General features: G+C 34.4%; 1 protein-coding gene across 1 annotated transcript in view; it reads right to left on the minus strand.

Annotated features, from left to right (window-relative positions):
• LOC118744105 (lysosome membrane protein 2) overlaps positions 1–19395 on the minus strand; it is a gene marked incomplete at its 5' end in the record, with an annotated part of 198088 nt that overhangs the window by 24549 nt on the left and 154144 nt on the right. Inside the window, 1 exon segment of the mRNA XM_036476834.1 lies at positions 1189–1780. Within this exon segment, the coding sequence (XP_036332727.1) occupies positions 1189–1780 (592 nt within the window).

The raw sequence follows: 19395 nt of genomic DNA on the forward strand, positions 1-19395 counted from the left end.
ATAAATCATATATTTTGCAATTTAACACAATAAAACCACGTTTTCTGTCGAAAAATTTATTACTGAGAAAATTTACTATTTTACAGTTTATTTTATCCTCTCATTCGGCTTTGTTTAGTTTTACTTGAGAAATTTCATCGTCGCCGGAATCTTGTATTATATCATTCTTGTTACCCTATAGAGTTTAGTGTTGGACAATTTTTGCTTTTAAAATTAAGAAAATTATGTCGACCAAAAATAAAACTACGCAAAAACGCGAATATGTGGTAGATTTTAGTAGATTTTGAGTGGTAGATGTGGTAGATGCTCAAAAAAGTGGCAGATCTACCGCAATGTGGTAGAAGTCCGATCACTGAGTATCAGGCCTTATGCTGGACAGAAGGAAGAGTATAAGGGACTTAAATGGAGAAAATTAGCCTATGGTTATAGAAGATATGTAATAAATTAATTGACGAAGACCTGCGTGCCAAATAAACTTTTGTTTCAAAGTTTACACTGCTGGCAAATGTAAATAAGGTTCAAAATTTAAAAACTAATCAACAACACTAAAGAAAATCTGTGGAAAATTAACAATAAAATCCTTTTTTCGCAAAATCTATAAAGGACCATTTTATTTCTCAAAAAAACCTGGGTAACAGTTATTCGTCGCCACGCTATACATATTTAAGCGAGCCCTACTATTTAAATAGGCGGCCGATAAAGTCTGTGGTACGCGGTAATTCTTATACATAGCTGTATCCTTACATCTATTGCGTGTGTTGCAATATCCACGGAAGCAGCAGTTAATTTTTTATGAAGAAACTTATTAAAAAATATTAAAAAATGTTATTCTTATGTATTTACATGTTTGGCTTTCTTTGTTTTATTTGTCCAACGTTAAAAGCTAGATTTTTTTCTTTGAACAAGTTGATACAACAAAATACGAAACACGTTTTCTGTCAGATAGCTAACATGGCGGATAAGAAGAAGAAGTGAAACTACCTTCTAAAAATTATTGTATCATGGTTTGAAGTAAAACAATTTGTTCTCTTCTAAACGATGAAATGAAAAAAAAAATCGGTTGCACTGAGGTTGAAAATATATAAGTAAATGCGCATTAGGTCTCAGCTGAATGCAGTATAAGTTGCTACTTATACATATCGATTGGATGAATGCCGAAACTAATTTTTAAAAGAATGTTTTACTTACTTTTTAAAATCGGTCCCTTATGAACTGCAATGTTTATTTGTATTCGGGATGCTCCACTTATTGGAAATGCAAATCGTGGGTGAATATCCGCATAGGTTTGATGTAGTTCCTGTATAGGCTTGATTCCTTCAAAGTCCTTATAAATATCGGGATTACCGGAAAAGAAATGGGGAAAAGAGGGAAATATTGGAGCTCCGTTGTAGCACTTTGTAGCATTAATTACTCCACTGGGTAAGCAAACTTGAGTATTACGACAATAACATGCGTTCAATGGATTTTCATCCGGGCTAGAAAACACATTCAATGTGGTGCGATAACGTAATGCATCAATGTTGTTAAAAATCGTAACTTCCTTCTCAAAATGTAATGGTATTTTTCTGCAAAGTACTTGTAGAAAAACTTGTAAATCGTCTCTATTATCTAAGATATGCGGAGGAAACATCGAAGCGTCCGAGCCATCAATGCGGTTGCATTCTTCTTCGCTCCAAAAATCCAAAAGTGGTTTTCCATTAAATTGGGTTATGATGCTGAATTTGCGAATATTATCTTCGCCCGTATTTATTTGTAAGGAATCAACGCTTGTACCATTTCGCTGAAAATGTGTTGCCCATCCGCCATTAGTTATTTATAAATATACATACATTAAAACATACAAATACATACATAAGTATATGTCAATATATAAGATCATAGATATGGCTTAATTTTACTGGATTCTTATTAGTGGTGTTAATACTAAGGCGATCATATATTGAAATATAAATTGACAAATAAATAGATAAGAGAACTAAGATATTTTATATAATTTTACTGCATACAAAATTAAAAATGCAGTAAGTACTTATTTGCGGCGCAAACTTTTATATTTAGACTCCAGGACCAAACATAGAATCGCAACTCTACATTGATGCAGCCAATATACGCACCCGACTTGGTGCAGCAAAAAATGTCGAAAAGCTGCAATCAAAATAGACGGTCAATTGATTCGCCACTCAACTCTCACACCTGCTGTGAGAGAGCACTCTTCAGCAAAGCGACATACGGTAGCAGTGGAACCACATTTCCCGCTCATTACTGGTGTGTCAAGAAGCTGCAGATAAAAAAGGTTCCGCCTATAGGACCACGCTGCGATCGGGCAAAACGCTAGTCATCCGCTATCGGCGACTCCGCCATTCGTGCTAACTGTTTCATCGAGCGTATTGTGTGAAAGACTGTAATCCTCCGTCAATGAACTGATTGCGCCTTACCAGTGTGGCTTCAGATCAGAATAGAGGAGGACCCTTCCGAGCCGATTGTTACCAGTCGAGGGTTCAGACAAGGTGACTCCCTTTCATGTGATTTCTTTAATCTGACATTGGAAAAGATAATAAGAATCGCAGAACTGAACCGCTCAGGCACAAAACTTTACGAGGCTTGCGTACTGTTTTGGACTCGGCCAAAATCGCGTAGGCGGTTCTAGCGCCAAATACGAAGAAGAAAAACTTTGTGCGTTCCAGATGCATTTGCTCAAGCGAGGCATGGTCTTGACCCATCAGCAATGAATGTCTTGTCTGGCAAGAGATGCAGTTGGTTATTTTTATGCATATATGTAATACTCCTATATTGGCAGTAAGAGCTAGTACCGTCCGAAAACACTACAGTACAGATATATCAGTAAACACGTACGAAAGAAAAGGAACACATACGTTTATAAATAAACATGTACACGACACATTTACAAAAACGGCACTCAAGTACACAATACATTGACAAAAAAAGTACTAGATTGTCTTGCTTTGATTTCGGAATGCTTACACATTGAGATGTTAGCTTACTACCAATATAGAAGTATTACATATATGTTTTTATGTAACTTGCGGACTTTAGCTTTCACAAATTGGACATATATGGGAACCTTTTATTTTCTCCTAAAACTAAACAACTTGTGTAAATCCTTTTTGGGTAATCGCACTGTTTTAAAGTTTGCCGTTTCTCAAATCTTTACTTTTGCTTTCATTGTTTATTTTAAACTCATCACACATCACTTTAACTGAAACACCACTTTTTAGTTTTTCCAGAATACTGGTAAGTCAAAGAAAGGCAAAAAATACAAATTTTGTGTGTGTGGCATGCACAAACAAAGAATATTTTAGGTACTGAGGTTAAATTGTTTTGAAGTTTCTTTTATAAAGGTTACAATGTTTTGCTTTAGAGACTTGCATTAATCAAGGAATTGCACGTATTGAGGGTTGAGGTTACCGTGTACGCACTGCAAATATTTTTAATCGGATAAACAGGAATTAAGTTGCGAACAGTTATAATGCTCAACCCATGAAAAGCGCGTTTTAAGACCTTAAGTCCAGATTTGAGGGGGTATTCAAAATTTTAAGTATGCATATTTTTTGTGCTTCGATAGATCTATAACTTTAGCAGTCACACAGTGTTATAATCCCGACGAAATCCTTGACGGTGGTACCGGGAGGGGAACGGTACATGACGGTTTGGGTTAAAGTCTCACATTGACGAGGTTAGGCTTTCGATGCTTCCTCCTCGTAGAATAAACATGCGCAGTTAGAAGTTAACTATTCAAATCGACGAACAGTTTTATGTCAACTTTTGTGAACATCTGTTTATGTGTTTTTGTGCAACATACCTCTATAGGTTGCATTAATAAGCTATAATAATAAGCTATAATAAACAATTTTTCAGTAAGTTATTGGTTTTGAAATTTTTTTTGTTGCATTGTGATAATGTTTCCATATAATAAGGTGACATTTTTTTCGAGAAAAGAAAACGCCATTAGTCAGTTGCAAATTCATTGGTACTCAAAATGCACGTGACTAGGCAATACATTTTTGTAGTATCTGTGGTCAAACTAACAAAGGCATATAAGCTGGCAGGAATGACATTACGAGCACCTAAAAAATTGGCCTAGTGGTTGTATAAATAAAGACGTACACAATTTATACACAGAAACGGTACTAGACTATCTCGTTTTGATTTCGGAACGCTTACACGCTGAGAAGATAGCTTCCCAGCAAACAATTGGAGTCATAAATGAGTCTTTAAGGAGTCCTATTTCGGAGCTATTGCGCTCATAATGAGCTCATTTAAGAGTCCGATATGAGTGTGTTTCCCTTCCTACGAATGTCGAATCAATATGAGTCATATTGGACTCTTATTGGCCTCATATACGGCTCATTTTGGACTCTTTTAAAACAAGTTTTGGCCTCATATATGACTCTTTTTGATACCCTTATCGGCCTCATAAATTGCTACATTCGGACTCTTATTTTAGGTTGCTCTTTGAGTCTTATTCAACTCACTATATTTGCAAAGGCATTCCGCAAAAGGTCCTTGCAAATAACATACATACATACTTACATGCATATACACATTCCAACATGCATTTAATAGCAGCAGCTGAAGCTAAATTTTGTTCATTTTTTGTTTTCTAATTATTTTCAATTTCTGTATAAACAAGTTTAGATATAAATTTCAAATCTTTATTGTTTTTATATTGGCACAAGGTGCTGGCTCATAACTTGGCTCATATATGAATCCTAAAAGATTCATATAAGAGTAAAAAATTTTTTGTTTTTGAAACTCATATTTCTTACCTACCTAGGACACCTTTCGAACTCATATATTCTGAACGCACAGAATATGTTTGCCGGGTTACTGCCAATATAGACGTATTACATACATATCTGTACGCATTAATGTAAAGCTGCCTTTACATGAGGCGATTTTTTGACAGGCGATAATCGCCTGCAAAAGTTGACTTGCTGTCTACTTTTAGGCAAGCTATTTTTGAATCACCATTTACAAGAGCGATTTTTCCAGAGCAATGTTGAATCGCCTGGAAAACCGCCTCATCTAAAGGCAGCTTAAGAGAACAAAAATGAGAGTAATATTACGTTCAAATTGGCCCCATTTAACTTTGTTAAATGAAAAAGAGCTTTTTGGAAAACACGATCGTCTACATTGAACATTTGGAGTTAAATTTGACGGTTATTTGATTACCACTAGTTTAGTTCGTATGCACTATTTATCTCTTGCACCTTGGTCTCTTTTTTGGCGGGCAGATACGCATACAATTTAGATATTTTTTGATAATTTTTAATATTTTTCAGAATATAAATTTTTTAAACGTTGGCGTGTCAAGTTAAATGATTTAACTCGTTTGAAACCAGTTCAGCGCAGAGTTGTATCAGAAAGCATTCTGCTTCAGCCAGTCAGAAAGAGCCAAAAGCTTTCATTTGACACGCCAACGTTTAATAAATGTATATTCTCAAAAATATTAAAAATGCAAAACTATCAAAAAATTTCAAAATTGTATGCATGTCTGCCCGTCAAGAAGGAGGTCAAGGCAGTTATTACTTATTTCCCCTCAGGTCTCATCGTACGCAGAGATAAATAGTGCTTACGAACTAAACATTTTGAAGCCTCTATGTAATCCTCATGCGTTAATATCATGAAGCAGACTTTCGCATAAAATAAATTGAAACACAAAAACTTCCTTCCTTCCGCCTTCTTCTCTTTTTTGGCGGGCAGACATGCATACAATTTTGATATATTTTGATAGTTTTGCACATGATACAAAAACGAAGGTAGGCCATTGTCACTTTTTCGTCGCCATATTAACAACCTGAAAATTAAGTAGATTGTGACATTTCGTGCTACCGTATCCGATATATAAAATCCTTCAAATTTTGTTATTCATTTCAGGTTTATTTACAAACATTTTGTTCTTATAATGGAAATTTGAACAAGCATAAGGTACATATTGGCTGCATTTCTTTATTCATTCTGAACGTTTGGAATAAACTTTTTTGTTTACTTATTCTTTAGAACGCTCCTCGTGATATGTTAACGTATATTTCAAACGCATTCTGTTTATTCCGGCTGTGAAATGGGATTATCCGGAATGTATAAAGAAACGCAGCCATTTTATTGGGTACGGCTCGGTTATTTGTACAAAAACCAAAACCATATAATCGAGCATTTCCCCTTTTGTTTTTGAAAGAGGTTCAATAAGTTGATAATTGTGTTTCTAGTTTTCATACTATCAATAAATCATCATTTTTGTTTCACACCCCCTCTAATATTGAACAGTAAAATATACTTATTTTTACACTAAGAAACAACGATATTGTCGAGACATACTAGAATTAGATCATACTCACTTCTCTGAAAGTCATGAGGCCTATGGGTGCCAAAGTAAATTCCGTTTTCAAGTTACTTGAAAGACATGGACAAAGATAATATCGAAATGTGTAATTTCAGTGTCTCAATTATATCAGAAACAATCGTATCCGATATAGAAAACGGTAATAGTCCTGGCTAGCTACATTGTGTAATAATCAGATGACATAATGGCACTAAAAAAAATTTTAAAATATGTTCACTAAAGTTTATTAATGTAAAAATAAAGATTTTGGCAAGTAGCTATCGAACTTAATGTAAAATTTTAACGTTTTTAATATAAGATATTAATTATTTTTAAAAGGTAAATATTGATACAACTATTTTATTTATACTCCTAAATTTAGGATATAAAATCCCCTCCACCAAAAACTAAATTGGTTAACGCCGCTTCGAATTTTTACAATTGAGCAATTGTCAAAAATCTCCTTTTTTCTGTTGTTTACTGAAACTACCTTCTTTTTTGTATTATGGTTTTGCATTTTTAATATTTTTGAAAATATAAATTTTTTGAACGTCGGCGTGTCAAATGAAAGCTTTTGGCTCTTTCTGATAGGCTAAAGCAGAAAGCTTTCTGATACAACTCTGCTCTGAATGCAGAAATGAATAAATAAAATTTTCAAATTCCTATTTTTAATGAAGCTTGCTTTATATGTACATATAAAATGTAAATACATATGTGATTGAACGCACAAGTATTTCAATATTTTTTTCCGAAAAATCAGCTATAACTTCTACCAAATTGTTAATTATTTAATATTGTTTTTCCACCAAATTTTCAGAAAAACCGGCCACAAGCTCAATAAAATTGATGAACTTTCGTTTTTTTGTAATAAGTTTTGCTTTTTGTAATATATATAAGTGCGAAGCTGTAACGCATATCCCAGCACGAAATGTCGAAGGGCTTAGCATGTGTATTTCAGCATAAAATTTTTATTTTCATTAGAGGCACCCTGTGTTTGCTTGCTATTGTAAATGGTTGCATACATTTAGGCATATGCATAGTAAGAGGAAGCACCTGGGTTCAAGCTCTGGTCAAAGCAACATCGCACAAAATATAGAAAAAAGGTTTTTTCTTAACAGCGGTCGTCCCTCGGCAGGCAATGGCAAACCTCCGAGTGTATTTCTGCCATGAAAAACAGCTTCTCATAAAAATACAATCGCCGTTCCGGGTCGGCGTAAAACTGTAGGTCCCTCCTCTTTGTGTGGCAACATCAAGGCGCACGCCACAAGTGGGAGGAGAAGCTCGGCCAAACACTAACATATGTGTAAGCGCCAATCTATTATTATTATTATTATAGTAAGAGGAAATGCGCTACAATTGATTATTACTTCCGATTATTTAAACTCCACACATGCATACGGCTTTGTACCTATGTATGTACATAAATATGTATGGACTCATTTGTTGCAACTGGGCATGAATCACGTAACTTTGAAACGATAGTCGTTCAAACGATACTGACAAAACGATGTTGTCAAAACACTGATTTATGCATTTTTGTTGCTGTTACTGTTACGTGAAGCAAAACTGGAATCGAGTTGACGATATCGCACAAACGATCAAACAATTTTTCATTTTTATGAAGCAAGACAATCTCGAGACGATATCGTTCAGACGATTGTCGTCATCGTGATTCATGCCCTGGTTTTGATATTCGTAGATGGTTTTAGGCATAGGTTTAGTAGTCTATTTTGATAAAAAAGCAAGGCGAAAATTTAAAAAAATACTGAAATCATTTTAACTGGGACCGTTGATAACTGATGAACACACATGAATATATGTATGTATAATATGCATATGTATGGATGATAAAATAGCTCTGATCCAATACTTTTCATGTAAAATCCTGGAAAAAGGTCAAACAGCAAAATCACTCTCTGAAGTTAGAGTAAAAAGTGAGTAACAGCAAAACGTACGGAACAAAAAAGCATCGGGTAAAATCCTGCAACTTCAATCTCTACACAACTCTCCCAAAACCACAGATTATATTCCGAAAAGAAAAACTAAATTTAGGAATATATACAAATAGAAATGCTGAAACTATAAGCTCAAAAACAATAACTGATGCGGTGTTTCCAAGATATTTTAACGCCCTTGAGTCAGAAGTATATACAAGTATCATATTTTATCAATCATACCGATAATTTCATGTATTAATAGAATTAAAAATGAAAATGAATAAAAAAATTTAATCAGCAAAATGAATAAAATTAAGTGAAATTAATGTTTAACTTCTAACCTAACCTACATTTGTATGTATGTAACTGAATCGCCTAATAATACTTTACATATAAAAAGATTATCCTAATTTTCGAGCTTAAATCCCTAATCTGTTATTAGAAAAAGAGATTAGCCATGCAAAATTATCATTAAAAATATCTCAGATTAAACCGATAACTTTTTGGTGTCCAACCTAGTTTTATCGATTATACTTGCGAAGAAGAGGAAGAATGTCAAATGTTAAAGTAAACAAAAATTGACTCTAGTAAGGAAAATAGGTTTGTAAAGGTATTTTTAATAAAATATTCAGTTAAAATATATTTAAATGGCATAATATGTGTTGCAGAAAAAAGTGACCATGGTGGCACAGAGAAGAAGTTTAACTTTTCCTCGAGTTGTGTGAATAACAAGCACAACCAATTTGACAGCTAACGAGCTTTGATTGGGATTATATTTATATGGAAACGTAATTTTATGCTTTGCCATTCGCATTCTCTCGCATTTTTTTTTTTAAATTTGGATGTTTTTTCTTCAGATTTTGGTTGGTTATTTTTATAACAAGTGGCAACCGTGGTTGTAGCTGCTGTGTAGCAGATCAGATGAACGATCGCATGAAAAAAAGCATGTGTGTTAGCATGGACACACGATTGAATACGAACGATTTCACTCTATTACTTTTTGTAAATACCACACAAAGTCATTCATGCGAAGGCGGTCATCGCTGTTCGTTAGTCATGGGGAATAGTCATGGAAGTTGTTATTCCAGTAGAAATCGGTTGTATGCATTCATGAAGTGTGCATGCTGTATGAGTGAAATAGTGTGAACAATTCATGCGTAGTCATGAATTTCCACAACTGAATTCAAATTCTAGCGAACTTGTTGTTTTAAGTATATTTCTTGATAAAGTTCACTGCTTTACAGCAATGGAATTTTTATAATATTTTCAGTCAAAAATTTTAGTGAAAGGACGTGTTGTACGATAATATTTTCAGCACCAACGGGCTTCTACAAGATATGCATTTGCATATGTAAATGTGTAAATGCCAGTGCTGTATAATGATTGAATCAAAAATGTGCATGATACAAAAAAGAAGGTGATTTCAATAAACAACTTTTGACGGATAATAAAATTTTCTGAAGTTTCATAAATTGTGAGTATTATCAACGGCCTTGCCACTTTGATAATATTAAAACAATAAATTGGAGTATTTTCTTTCCCATATTTATACCAATGTAATAACATTTCAAGTCAAAAACCATTATCAGTGCTTGGTACTTTTTTTACTTACGTGGTTCGCACCTTTTTTTTATACCCGAGCGCACTTGTGCACAAGGGTATTATAACTTTGTTCACATAACGGTTGTTTGTAACAGGCAAAACGAATTGAGATAGATATAGACAAATGTATACATAAATGATCAGAATGAAAAGAGAAATCGATTAAGCGGTGACTGTCTGTCCGTCCGTCCGTCCGTCCGTCCGTCTGTTCACACGATAACTCGAGAAATTGAGATATCTTAACGAAGCTTGGTGTGTGCACTTCTTTCGGACGTAGGACGGATGGTATTGAAAATGGGCGAAATCGGACCATAACCACGCCTACCTCCCATATAACGGTAATTTTCAGAAATACGAAAACTACGATATTTTAGTAACTACTGAAGCTCATTCACTCAAAATTGATATTTACAATAATTTAATAATTTCAATAATAATAATAATCGATAAATCAATAAATATTAAAGCTAATTTACTCAAAATCGATGCTTGCAACAATTCTTTACCAAGAAATACGTTTATGATAAACTTTTGAAAAATGGGCGTGGCACCGCCCACTTATGATCACATATATGTATCTCGGTAACCGTTCTACCAATTTGTACCAAACTCGGTATTTTTGTTGTGCTTGCCACATAAAAGCAAAACGTTAAAAATTATTGAAATCGGACTAAAATTACGGCCGCTTTTCATATAACGGTAAATTTCATAAATGCTTGAAACTGCAATATTTCGAAATTTAAGGACGCTAATTTACTCAAAATTGATACACCCCGGCTTACCATCTAGCGGTAGGTTTCGGAAAGGTGAAAAAACAGATTTAAAACTTGCGCCGGGTATTTAATGTTCGGCTCCACCCGAACTTAGACTTTCTTACTTGTTTTTATTAAAAAATGGAAACACTGATGCTTATGTGGCTCGCAACTCCAGCAGGGCATCAATGTTTTAATGAAAAGAATGCAAGAAAAAAGACACAGATGGAGAAAGCGTTTGGTTTAGAATATTTTACAATATTACCTTTGGTGTGTGATGAAGGGTGGTGGCTGAAAGGCGTCCGTGCTTGATAAAGTGAAAACTGGAATGGCTGCGCTATTTGTTGACGGATTGAGCCGAACCCTCAAACAGGGAGCTGTTTTGAGGGGAAATTTGGCTAATTCGTTATACTAATTGGCGGGAAAAATAATGCAATTATTTATATGTTCACATTCGTATGTATGTACATATCGGTGTGTGTATGGACATGAACATTAGGGTGGTTCACCGTTTCAAAGTTTGGTTTAGGCCAAGGCACATTAAACAGGTAGTATCAGTAGAGCAAAAACAACATTTGCGTGTATTTTGTTGTTGCTTCTGGTATCGAAAGTGCCAAAAACTGTTCTGAATTTTTTCTTCTAAATCAAAGCGTGCCATGTGAAATACAAAAAATTATAAAAAATAAAAAATTGAAATTGGAAAAAATAAAAATTGATGCAACTTTCTTTCCTAGTAAATTTGTTTGCTTCTCGAAGCATTGATCCATCCTTTGCAAGGCCCAGTAATCAGCGGTCGTGCTGCTGAGTTGGGCGAACGTTCCAAAAGCTGCTATTCAATCGCTTGTTTTGTATGGAAAAAGGTTTCACATGCAAATGGATTTTAACAATTCAGAATTTTTGTGAGAAAAAATTAAAAATATTTGACATTTTCTAGACCAAATAATTTGAAAATAAATCAAATCAGCTGCTCTACTGATACTACCTGTTCAATGTACCTTGGTTTAGGCTAAACAAAAAATATTTAAAATGTAAACGGTTAAAGGAGACTTTATCGTAATTGTTCTTTTCATTTTGTAATTAAAACCACGCGCGCATTATTCTGTTATTTTTTTGTTTTCTTATTTTGAATGCAATCTTGCGATTTAAAAATCGAATTCTAAAGAATGCTCTTCGCAAAAAACCTTTATATATTTTGGTCCAAATTTACTTTTAAATTTCTCATCAGATTTTGCAAAAAATAGACTTTGTGATTAGCGCATCATCATTAAATTTCACAAATTTTTAATTTATGCAAAACACCTGAAATCGGCTTGAACAGATCGCCCTCCGATAAACAACTAACAGATCGTCGTTTAAAGTACAAAACCGTGTATCAACAAAATGCACAACTGCGTATGTGAGGTTGCATAAATTATTTTGTAGAGAGTAAAAACACTCATATTTCAAAATGGTTCTCTTTCTTTACAAAGAAATCGCATTTCAGGACGAATGGATAAGGCTTGAGCCAAGAGCTTGTGTGAGCGAATCCAATTTTTGGCAAAAAAATGTCAGTTACGCGGTTTTGCAGAACGACGATACGCGGTTTTGTACTTTAAGCGACTATATGTAAGTATATACTTTCTTCATGCGTTCTGAAACCTAGTCGTCAACCCCATTTTCGAAATCATGTAGCCGGCATAATTTTCTAGTTCATCATATTCAGAGGTGGGCACTACCACAAACAAGCGTGAGCTAAAAGTGAGCATGTGTTAGTGTACCTAATTCATTTTGCATGCTGTCGTGTTCTCATCGATGCGCTCTCGCTTGTATACGTACACGCAACGCTTACGCTCTTTTAGCACCTGCTAACTCTCTGCCCATGCCTGATCATATTCCACACTTTTGCATGTACTAATAAAATCTTCTGCTTAAAAAAAAAAAATATTTCTTCTAGTGATCAGGTAGCATGAATTTGATGAAATGTCATAATTTTATTAAAAGTCTAATGGTTAACAACAACAACTAATGGGATTAAATGAAACTACCTTCTTTTTTGTATCATGAAAATGTGATTGTTTGATTTTAAAAATTTAACAACCACTCTTGAGATTGGTTACAAATCGTAAACACAAAATATGTAGTGTGTTGTGGAATGGTTGAGACCCAATGCATATTCAACAAGGTAGAAGTGACAACACAGTCGAGCTCTCTCATAGTTGTTTGTGACATCAAAAAATGTAAACAAAGAAATTAACCCTTTGTTATGCATTTACTATATTTGATAAAACTCAATGGGCCGTATGGATAAAACCTAGCAAATGCTTTTTCTTAAAATTTCAAACCTTTTACTCGATGTGTTCAAATAGATTTAAGTGAAAGGTATGAAATTGTAAGTAAAAGAAATTGCTTAATTTTTATGCATAAGACCCTATATCTTTGAAATGAAAGTTTTTGTAAATATGAAAATATTTAAAATATCATTAGAATCAGCTTCATTTTAGTTATTGCATTTTCGTTTTAATACATACTTACACAAAATTACAAATTAAATGAAACACACTCATTTATAAAACCGTTTTGGCAAGTTTCTTGCTTTTACTAGCCCAATGTTTTTGAGCATATATTTTTTTATTCAAATACTTAATTCTAAAGTATATTGGACTTAAAATTAAAAGTGTGATTCTTCTAAATTTACATCACAACATAACTTCAATACTTTAGCTATTAAGTTTTTGCAATTCGAAATTGCAAATTTATTAAAAACTAGATCGCCATTACCCGCTTCGCTGAGTGTATGAAATTTCTACGTGCTACATTAGGCGTGATTTATTTCGATAATATCACAACATACTTAAACTTTGCCAAACACAGGAGATTCTAAATTTTTTTTAAACCATTTCGGTTCATACACCTATTGTAATATAATTCAAGTTGAATTTGAACTTTCAAATATGTTTAGCTTTTCAAGACTTCATTTTAAGAGACGGTTGCGGTAATGCGCAGAGAGCAATTTAACAACAATAGGACAATTGCTGCTGCTTTTTGCTTATTGCCTTTTGCACTTCGTATGCGAAAAGTCTCAAGCAAAGGCGGAGGCTTGTGCTGCACTGCACCACAAATCTTGGCAAAGAGTTCAGGCAAACACTCATTAGCCGTTTGTGGGATCCTGTTGATTATTACATCTGTGGATAATGCACTACTTTCTAGAGCACAGATGTCTGGACAGCGATCAAATCACTGCGAAGAAAAATAACTTCGGTGCACCTGTTCTCCATTGCAGTTACTCTTTTTTCGATAGCTGCTATAGAGCGCTTCAAATTTGCCATTTCAGCAGCCAACTCACCGATCTTCTTCATAACTCCCTCTTCCAATTTTGTCATAACTACAGTCAACTGTTCGAGTATTAAGACCCTCTGCTCTTCCAATTTCTTCTCCATTTTATCAAACGTAGCTGATGCAGGTGTTCGTGCTGGATTTTCTCGCGTTGTCATATTAATTTATCGGATGAAAAAAGCGCTGGCACAAGGCATGTATATCAGTAGTTCTCAACAGTCGCACTACACACTCACGCCAGAAGATAAACGAATTTTGGTAAATTTCGAAAGATTACCGAGATAAAAAGCAAATACTAGGGAGCACTGCAAAAACACGTCCTACTCGATTGACATTCTCTAAAAACCTTTATATCATATACCAAAATCACTTAAAATTGGTTCCTGGGCATGCCATTTTAATGAGAGGTTAAACCTTCGAAATACCAAACACCGAATACGGGACAAATACAGGACATTAAAAGAAATACAGAACATTTGGCGTCCCGTATAAAATAAATAAATTACCAGGACAATGGGTCAAAAAAGAGGACTGTCCCGCATAATACAGGATGGATGGTCACCGTAAGTATAGGCTTAAGAGTTGACATTTCAAATGCCTTGGTTGAGACCCATTCACATAGAGAATGTGAATGCGAAAAGAAAACTCAATCATGTATGTTTGTACGTTTATGTGGGTGCAATCTGTCATTATCATTCAATATTATTTGTTCTATCAGGGTTGAGATTTTTGTACTCAAAATGTGAAACCAGAAGATAGCCATCTCTCCTAAAATTAGTAAGCAAATAAATATTTGGTGCTAAAAAATTTGTCTAAGTGTTTGGCCGAGCTTCTCCTCAAACTTGAGCCATGAGTTCTGTTGTTTTGACACAAATAGAGACTTCTACATTTTTAAGGCTGACTCCAAACGTCAAATGATTTTATAAGAAAGGTTTTCAAGGCACTCGAAGGTTGGCTATTGCGTTCCGAAGGACGGCTGTTATTTTGGGTTATGATCTGACCAGGGGTCTAAACATGGGCCTATTTTACGGTTGCCAGACGTACTGATTTTATCAATACAGTACTGATTTTTCAACTCTTGTACTGATTCTATTCATTTCTTCAATCAGTACGGTAATGTCCTGATTTTTCAAAATTTGTACTGATTTGTACTGAATTTTCTATTCAAACAAAATACTACTTTAGTATTTTCTTAAAGTTTTTAAATAACGTTGGAACTTCCTTAAACTGTATTGTAAAAAATAAGAAGAAAATAATTTAATTATAGTTGACATGTTTTAGATAATGTTTGATATACCCCAGAAATTAATACAACAAAAAGATCAATCGTTTTATGGGCATATCGCCGGGTCATTACGTACCAGTTGCGATAAAATGATGGAGCTTAAACTATTTAATAAGAAGGCTTAAATTTTTGTCGAGTGTTGTTAGTTATCTCGAAAATAACTTTCAGTTTAATAACAATAAATTTCAATATTCGAATGGCTTTTGCCTATAACTTACAACTCCTTTTTGTCAATTTACTGACTTTGTAAAAGAGTTTTTCATAAAAGACATAATGTTAGATACTCTTTTTAGTGAATTCTTAGTCTTTCACAGTGTTTGCGTAGTTGAAAAATTATTTAAGCCATGAGGAACTATAGATGAACTCTTTAAAAAGTGGTACTTTTCACAGTATTACAGGATCTTAAGAATAAAGTTTGTTTCCTGGCGCAAAGAGAGAAACCGGCTTCTAATTAAAATTTTTGAAAGTAAACTTCAAATTAAAAGTTATTTTAAAATGAAATGTATAGAATTCTTTGACTATTTAAACACTGAAAATGGGAATGATCTCATTATTGATATTCAAAAAGTCACAAATATAAAATAATTTATTGGCTCCTGTGTATAAAGATGTGTACACTCATGTTAATATGAATAACACTTTTACTTTTTATGAACTCTACTTTATTTATATACCAAAATATTGTTAAAAACAAGAACTCAGGCGTTTTAAATTATTTTCTGTTACTTACATTCATAATTTTGCTTTGAATAAAAATGTACTGAAAAGTACTGATTTTTTAGCATGAAAAAGTCTAATGTACTGATTTCGCGCATAAAAAATCTGTCAACCCTAGCCTATGGAGTGGAAGCATGGTTGCCGTTCGCCAAAATTTTTTTCTACCAAAATGTCTCATGAAAAGTTACCAAATCTTCACTACCAAAATCTTCAATTCTTCACTGAAAAAAAATACACTGAATAAAACTGCTATATTTCATAACAAATGTGTATATACTTACGCCCGATTCTGTGCACTTATTTAATAAATTCCATATTTTCATAATTTGTCAATTTTTAATTATTTATCAAGAACTCCCAGTTCTAGCACAGAAGTTAAAATCTATTTTCTTAATAAATTATCAAGATTGAAGATATTGACAATTATAAGGTTTTTTTTATTAGAAAATATTTGGCTATCAACTAATTACTGCATGCGCCGATATTCTCATTTTCGTTGTTGGTGTTTCCAACAGGGTAGGAGTTTAATGTAATGTGGAACGGTTTTCCGTCATCCCTCGGCAAATTTGGTTTGGAGACAAAACCGGTTTCGGCGTTGTGCCATCTTCGGTGTCATTTTTCGTTCGGAATGTGCCGATATTTGAACCTGCGACTCACGGAATAATAGCACCGGTCCACAAAAAAAAGGTTGCGGGCGCTTTTAACCGTCCGATTGACGCGTACACTATTTCGAGTAAATTGCGAAAATTGCTAATTTTTGTGCTATTTTTTCGGTTTTTCATAATTTACTGTACGTGTCAAACGGACCTCAGATTCGGATTCATTGGGTCGAAATACATGTCAGTAGGTGCGTCTGGTAAAAAGTACGCGACATTTTTTTGTGTGTGCCGGAATAATCAAAACGATTTATGGACTTTACCAAAAATTGCCAGATGGCCGAATTTTGTATACTAATTTTACTGTACTATTGTTGCAAACAGTATTTCCAGTATTAAATGTGAGATGGTAGAATTCAAAATATATCGCAAAAATTCGAATGTTGTTTTAGAAGTATAGCCCGTGGTGCCGTCACTGTAATTCAAATATTTCCATTATTCGAATATAAGATAACTCTAATTTTATCGAAGTAATTTTGTAGAAGTGTCAGTAGTGCCGCCACTGAAACTCGAAGGGTTTTAATAATTACGCACATGCAAAACATAATTAATTTTTTTCTAGTAATGCAAATAGATGTTTGGTTGCAAAAGTTACCAAAATGAAATAAAAGTTACCAAGTTACCAAACCGCTTAAAAGTTACCAATTTTGGTAGAAAGTTACCAATTGTGGCAACCATGAGTGGAAGTACGCACATGTAATCAATGTTACGGCGGCCGTCGTAAGAACATGCTTTACATGTATGTATAAATATTCCCTTATTTGTTGCAAAAATGCATCAAAACTATAGTACGATTGAGAACAAATTAATAACATTTGATAAATAGTTTTACAAATGGATTTTCGCTAAGTAACCCACTAGTGTAAATCGACACACCGCACAGTGCGGCCGAAATCAAAAAGTGCGGCCAAAATTCGAAGCTTTGAAGAAATGATTCCAAATTTCGGGGTCACTAATTACGAATCCGCTGTCAGAATTTCAAGATTCAAAATGGTGGATCCAGTATGGCGTCTGGTAAATTTCGAGCTTTTTAATTAGATTTCTTAGGAAGATTTTAAGTATGCAGTTTTATAGCACAATTCTAGTGTCACAAAGTGCAAGTTTGAAGTAGCTAGGGCTTACCGTTGATTTTTGACAATTTTTTTGTGACAATCTCTTCCATACGAAGTATCTTCGATGATATGATGAAAATGAGCAACACCTTCAACAAACAAAATTTGTAAAAATCAACCGTAAGTCGCAACTACTTTAAACTTGCACTTTTTTATACCTAAATTAAATGGGCTACAAAACTGCATACTCGGAATCTTTCTGTGGAAACTACTTAATTAAAAAGCTCCAAATTTTTACATACGGGTGAAGCTAATATAAGCGTGTTAAGAAAAAATATATTAAAATTTCAGTGGCAGATTTGGGCAGCTGAATTTTATTTTATTCAGTAACTAATACTTTTTTAAGTAACCTTTAGTAGGTTTAAAGGTAGCAACCGACACCAACCGAATAAACAAAAAAAAAAACATTTTATTTTTATTTTTAAACCATTTTCTGTTACAGTGTTGAATTCACAAAAATTTTTACGTATTTTTACTAGCCTTCAGACGTAGATTCCATTTGGTTTTGTTGGATTTCCTTTACTAAAAGTACTTTTTCACGTTTACGACTTTTCCCTTTGAATCCACCTGAATGTCGTGCATGGGCGAAGGGCCAATTCCGACTGAAAATAAAGAAGGAACTTGGGGTGCACGCCGTTACTGTGAACGGTTTTCGCTTCTTAGAGGATCCCTTTAGCCAAATCAATGATAAAAAAACCCGATCTGGAAACTTTGTTTTTTCCAATTTTGGGTAGGCAGTTTTGTAGCCCATTAAATTTTAGTACGTTAAAGTGCAAACTTCAAGACGATAGAAAATCGCGTTGATTTTTAATAATTTTTTTTTGGCTGGCAGTGTTGTGGATTTTCTTCCATATAAAATATTGTCGATAATTTCGTTTGTATGGGAGCAAATGCCTAGCACCATCAGCAAAAAAAAATTATTAAAAATCAACGCGATTTTCTAGCGTCTTGAAATTTGCACTTTAACCTACTAAAATTTAATGAGCTACAAAACTGCGTACCGGGCGTACCCCAAATTTTTCTACTAATGGCTCAGATTTTTGGATGTTTCTCAAGCAATACATACCCCGGAATTTCGGTTGTCCAGTGGCCGGTGCTAAATTTGGTTATACACACAACGGTTAAAAAACGCTTTCAAAAATTCGAAACCAATTTAATTGTGATCGAAATTGCAGGCAAAATTTGTGCGCGTGTAATAAATGTTTTATTTGAAGAAATGTTCCTCCTTGTCATCAAAAATAAGCAAACCAAAGACGCCCGCTTCCCACTGGTGGTTACATAATACCTGAATAGCCCCTTAATAACCTTTTGCTTGTTGCTGGTGTTGCTTGGTTGGTTGTTTGCTTGGTGTTGCGGAAGATTTACGGGCCTTTACGCGTTGGCGACGGCGAGTACCGCAGACGATGAAAGGATGAGCTGTATGAGCTTTACAACGATATGGACATAGTGCAGCGAATTAAAATACAGCGGCTCCGCTGGCTTGGTCATGTCTTTCGAATGGACACCGGCGCTCCAGCTCTGAAAGTATTCAACTCGGAACCCGCTGGTGGTAGCAGAGGAAGAGGGAGGCCCCCACTGCGATGGAAAGATCAGGTGGAGAAGGACTTGGCTTCACTTGGCGTTTCCAATTGGCGTCAGTTGGCACAGAGGAGAAACGACTGGCGTGCTTTGCTGAACTCGGC

The sequence above is a fragment of the Rhagoletis pomonella genome, unplaced genomic scaffold, assembly GCF_013731165.1.
Source record: "Rhagoletis pomonella isolate Grant_MI unplaced genomic scaffold, Rhpom_1.0 Rhpom_scaffold_00008, whole genome shotgun sequence".
In the NCBI taxonomy this organism is placed as follows: domain Eukaryota; kingdom Metazoa; phylum Arthropoda; class Insecta; order Diptera; family Tephritidae; genus Rhagoletis; species Rhagoletis pomonella.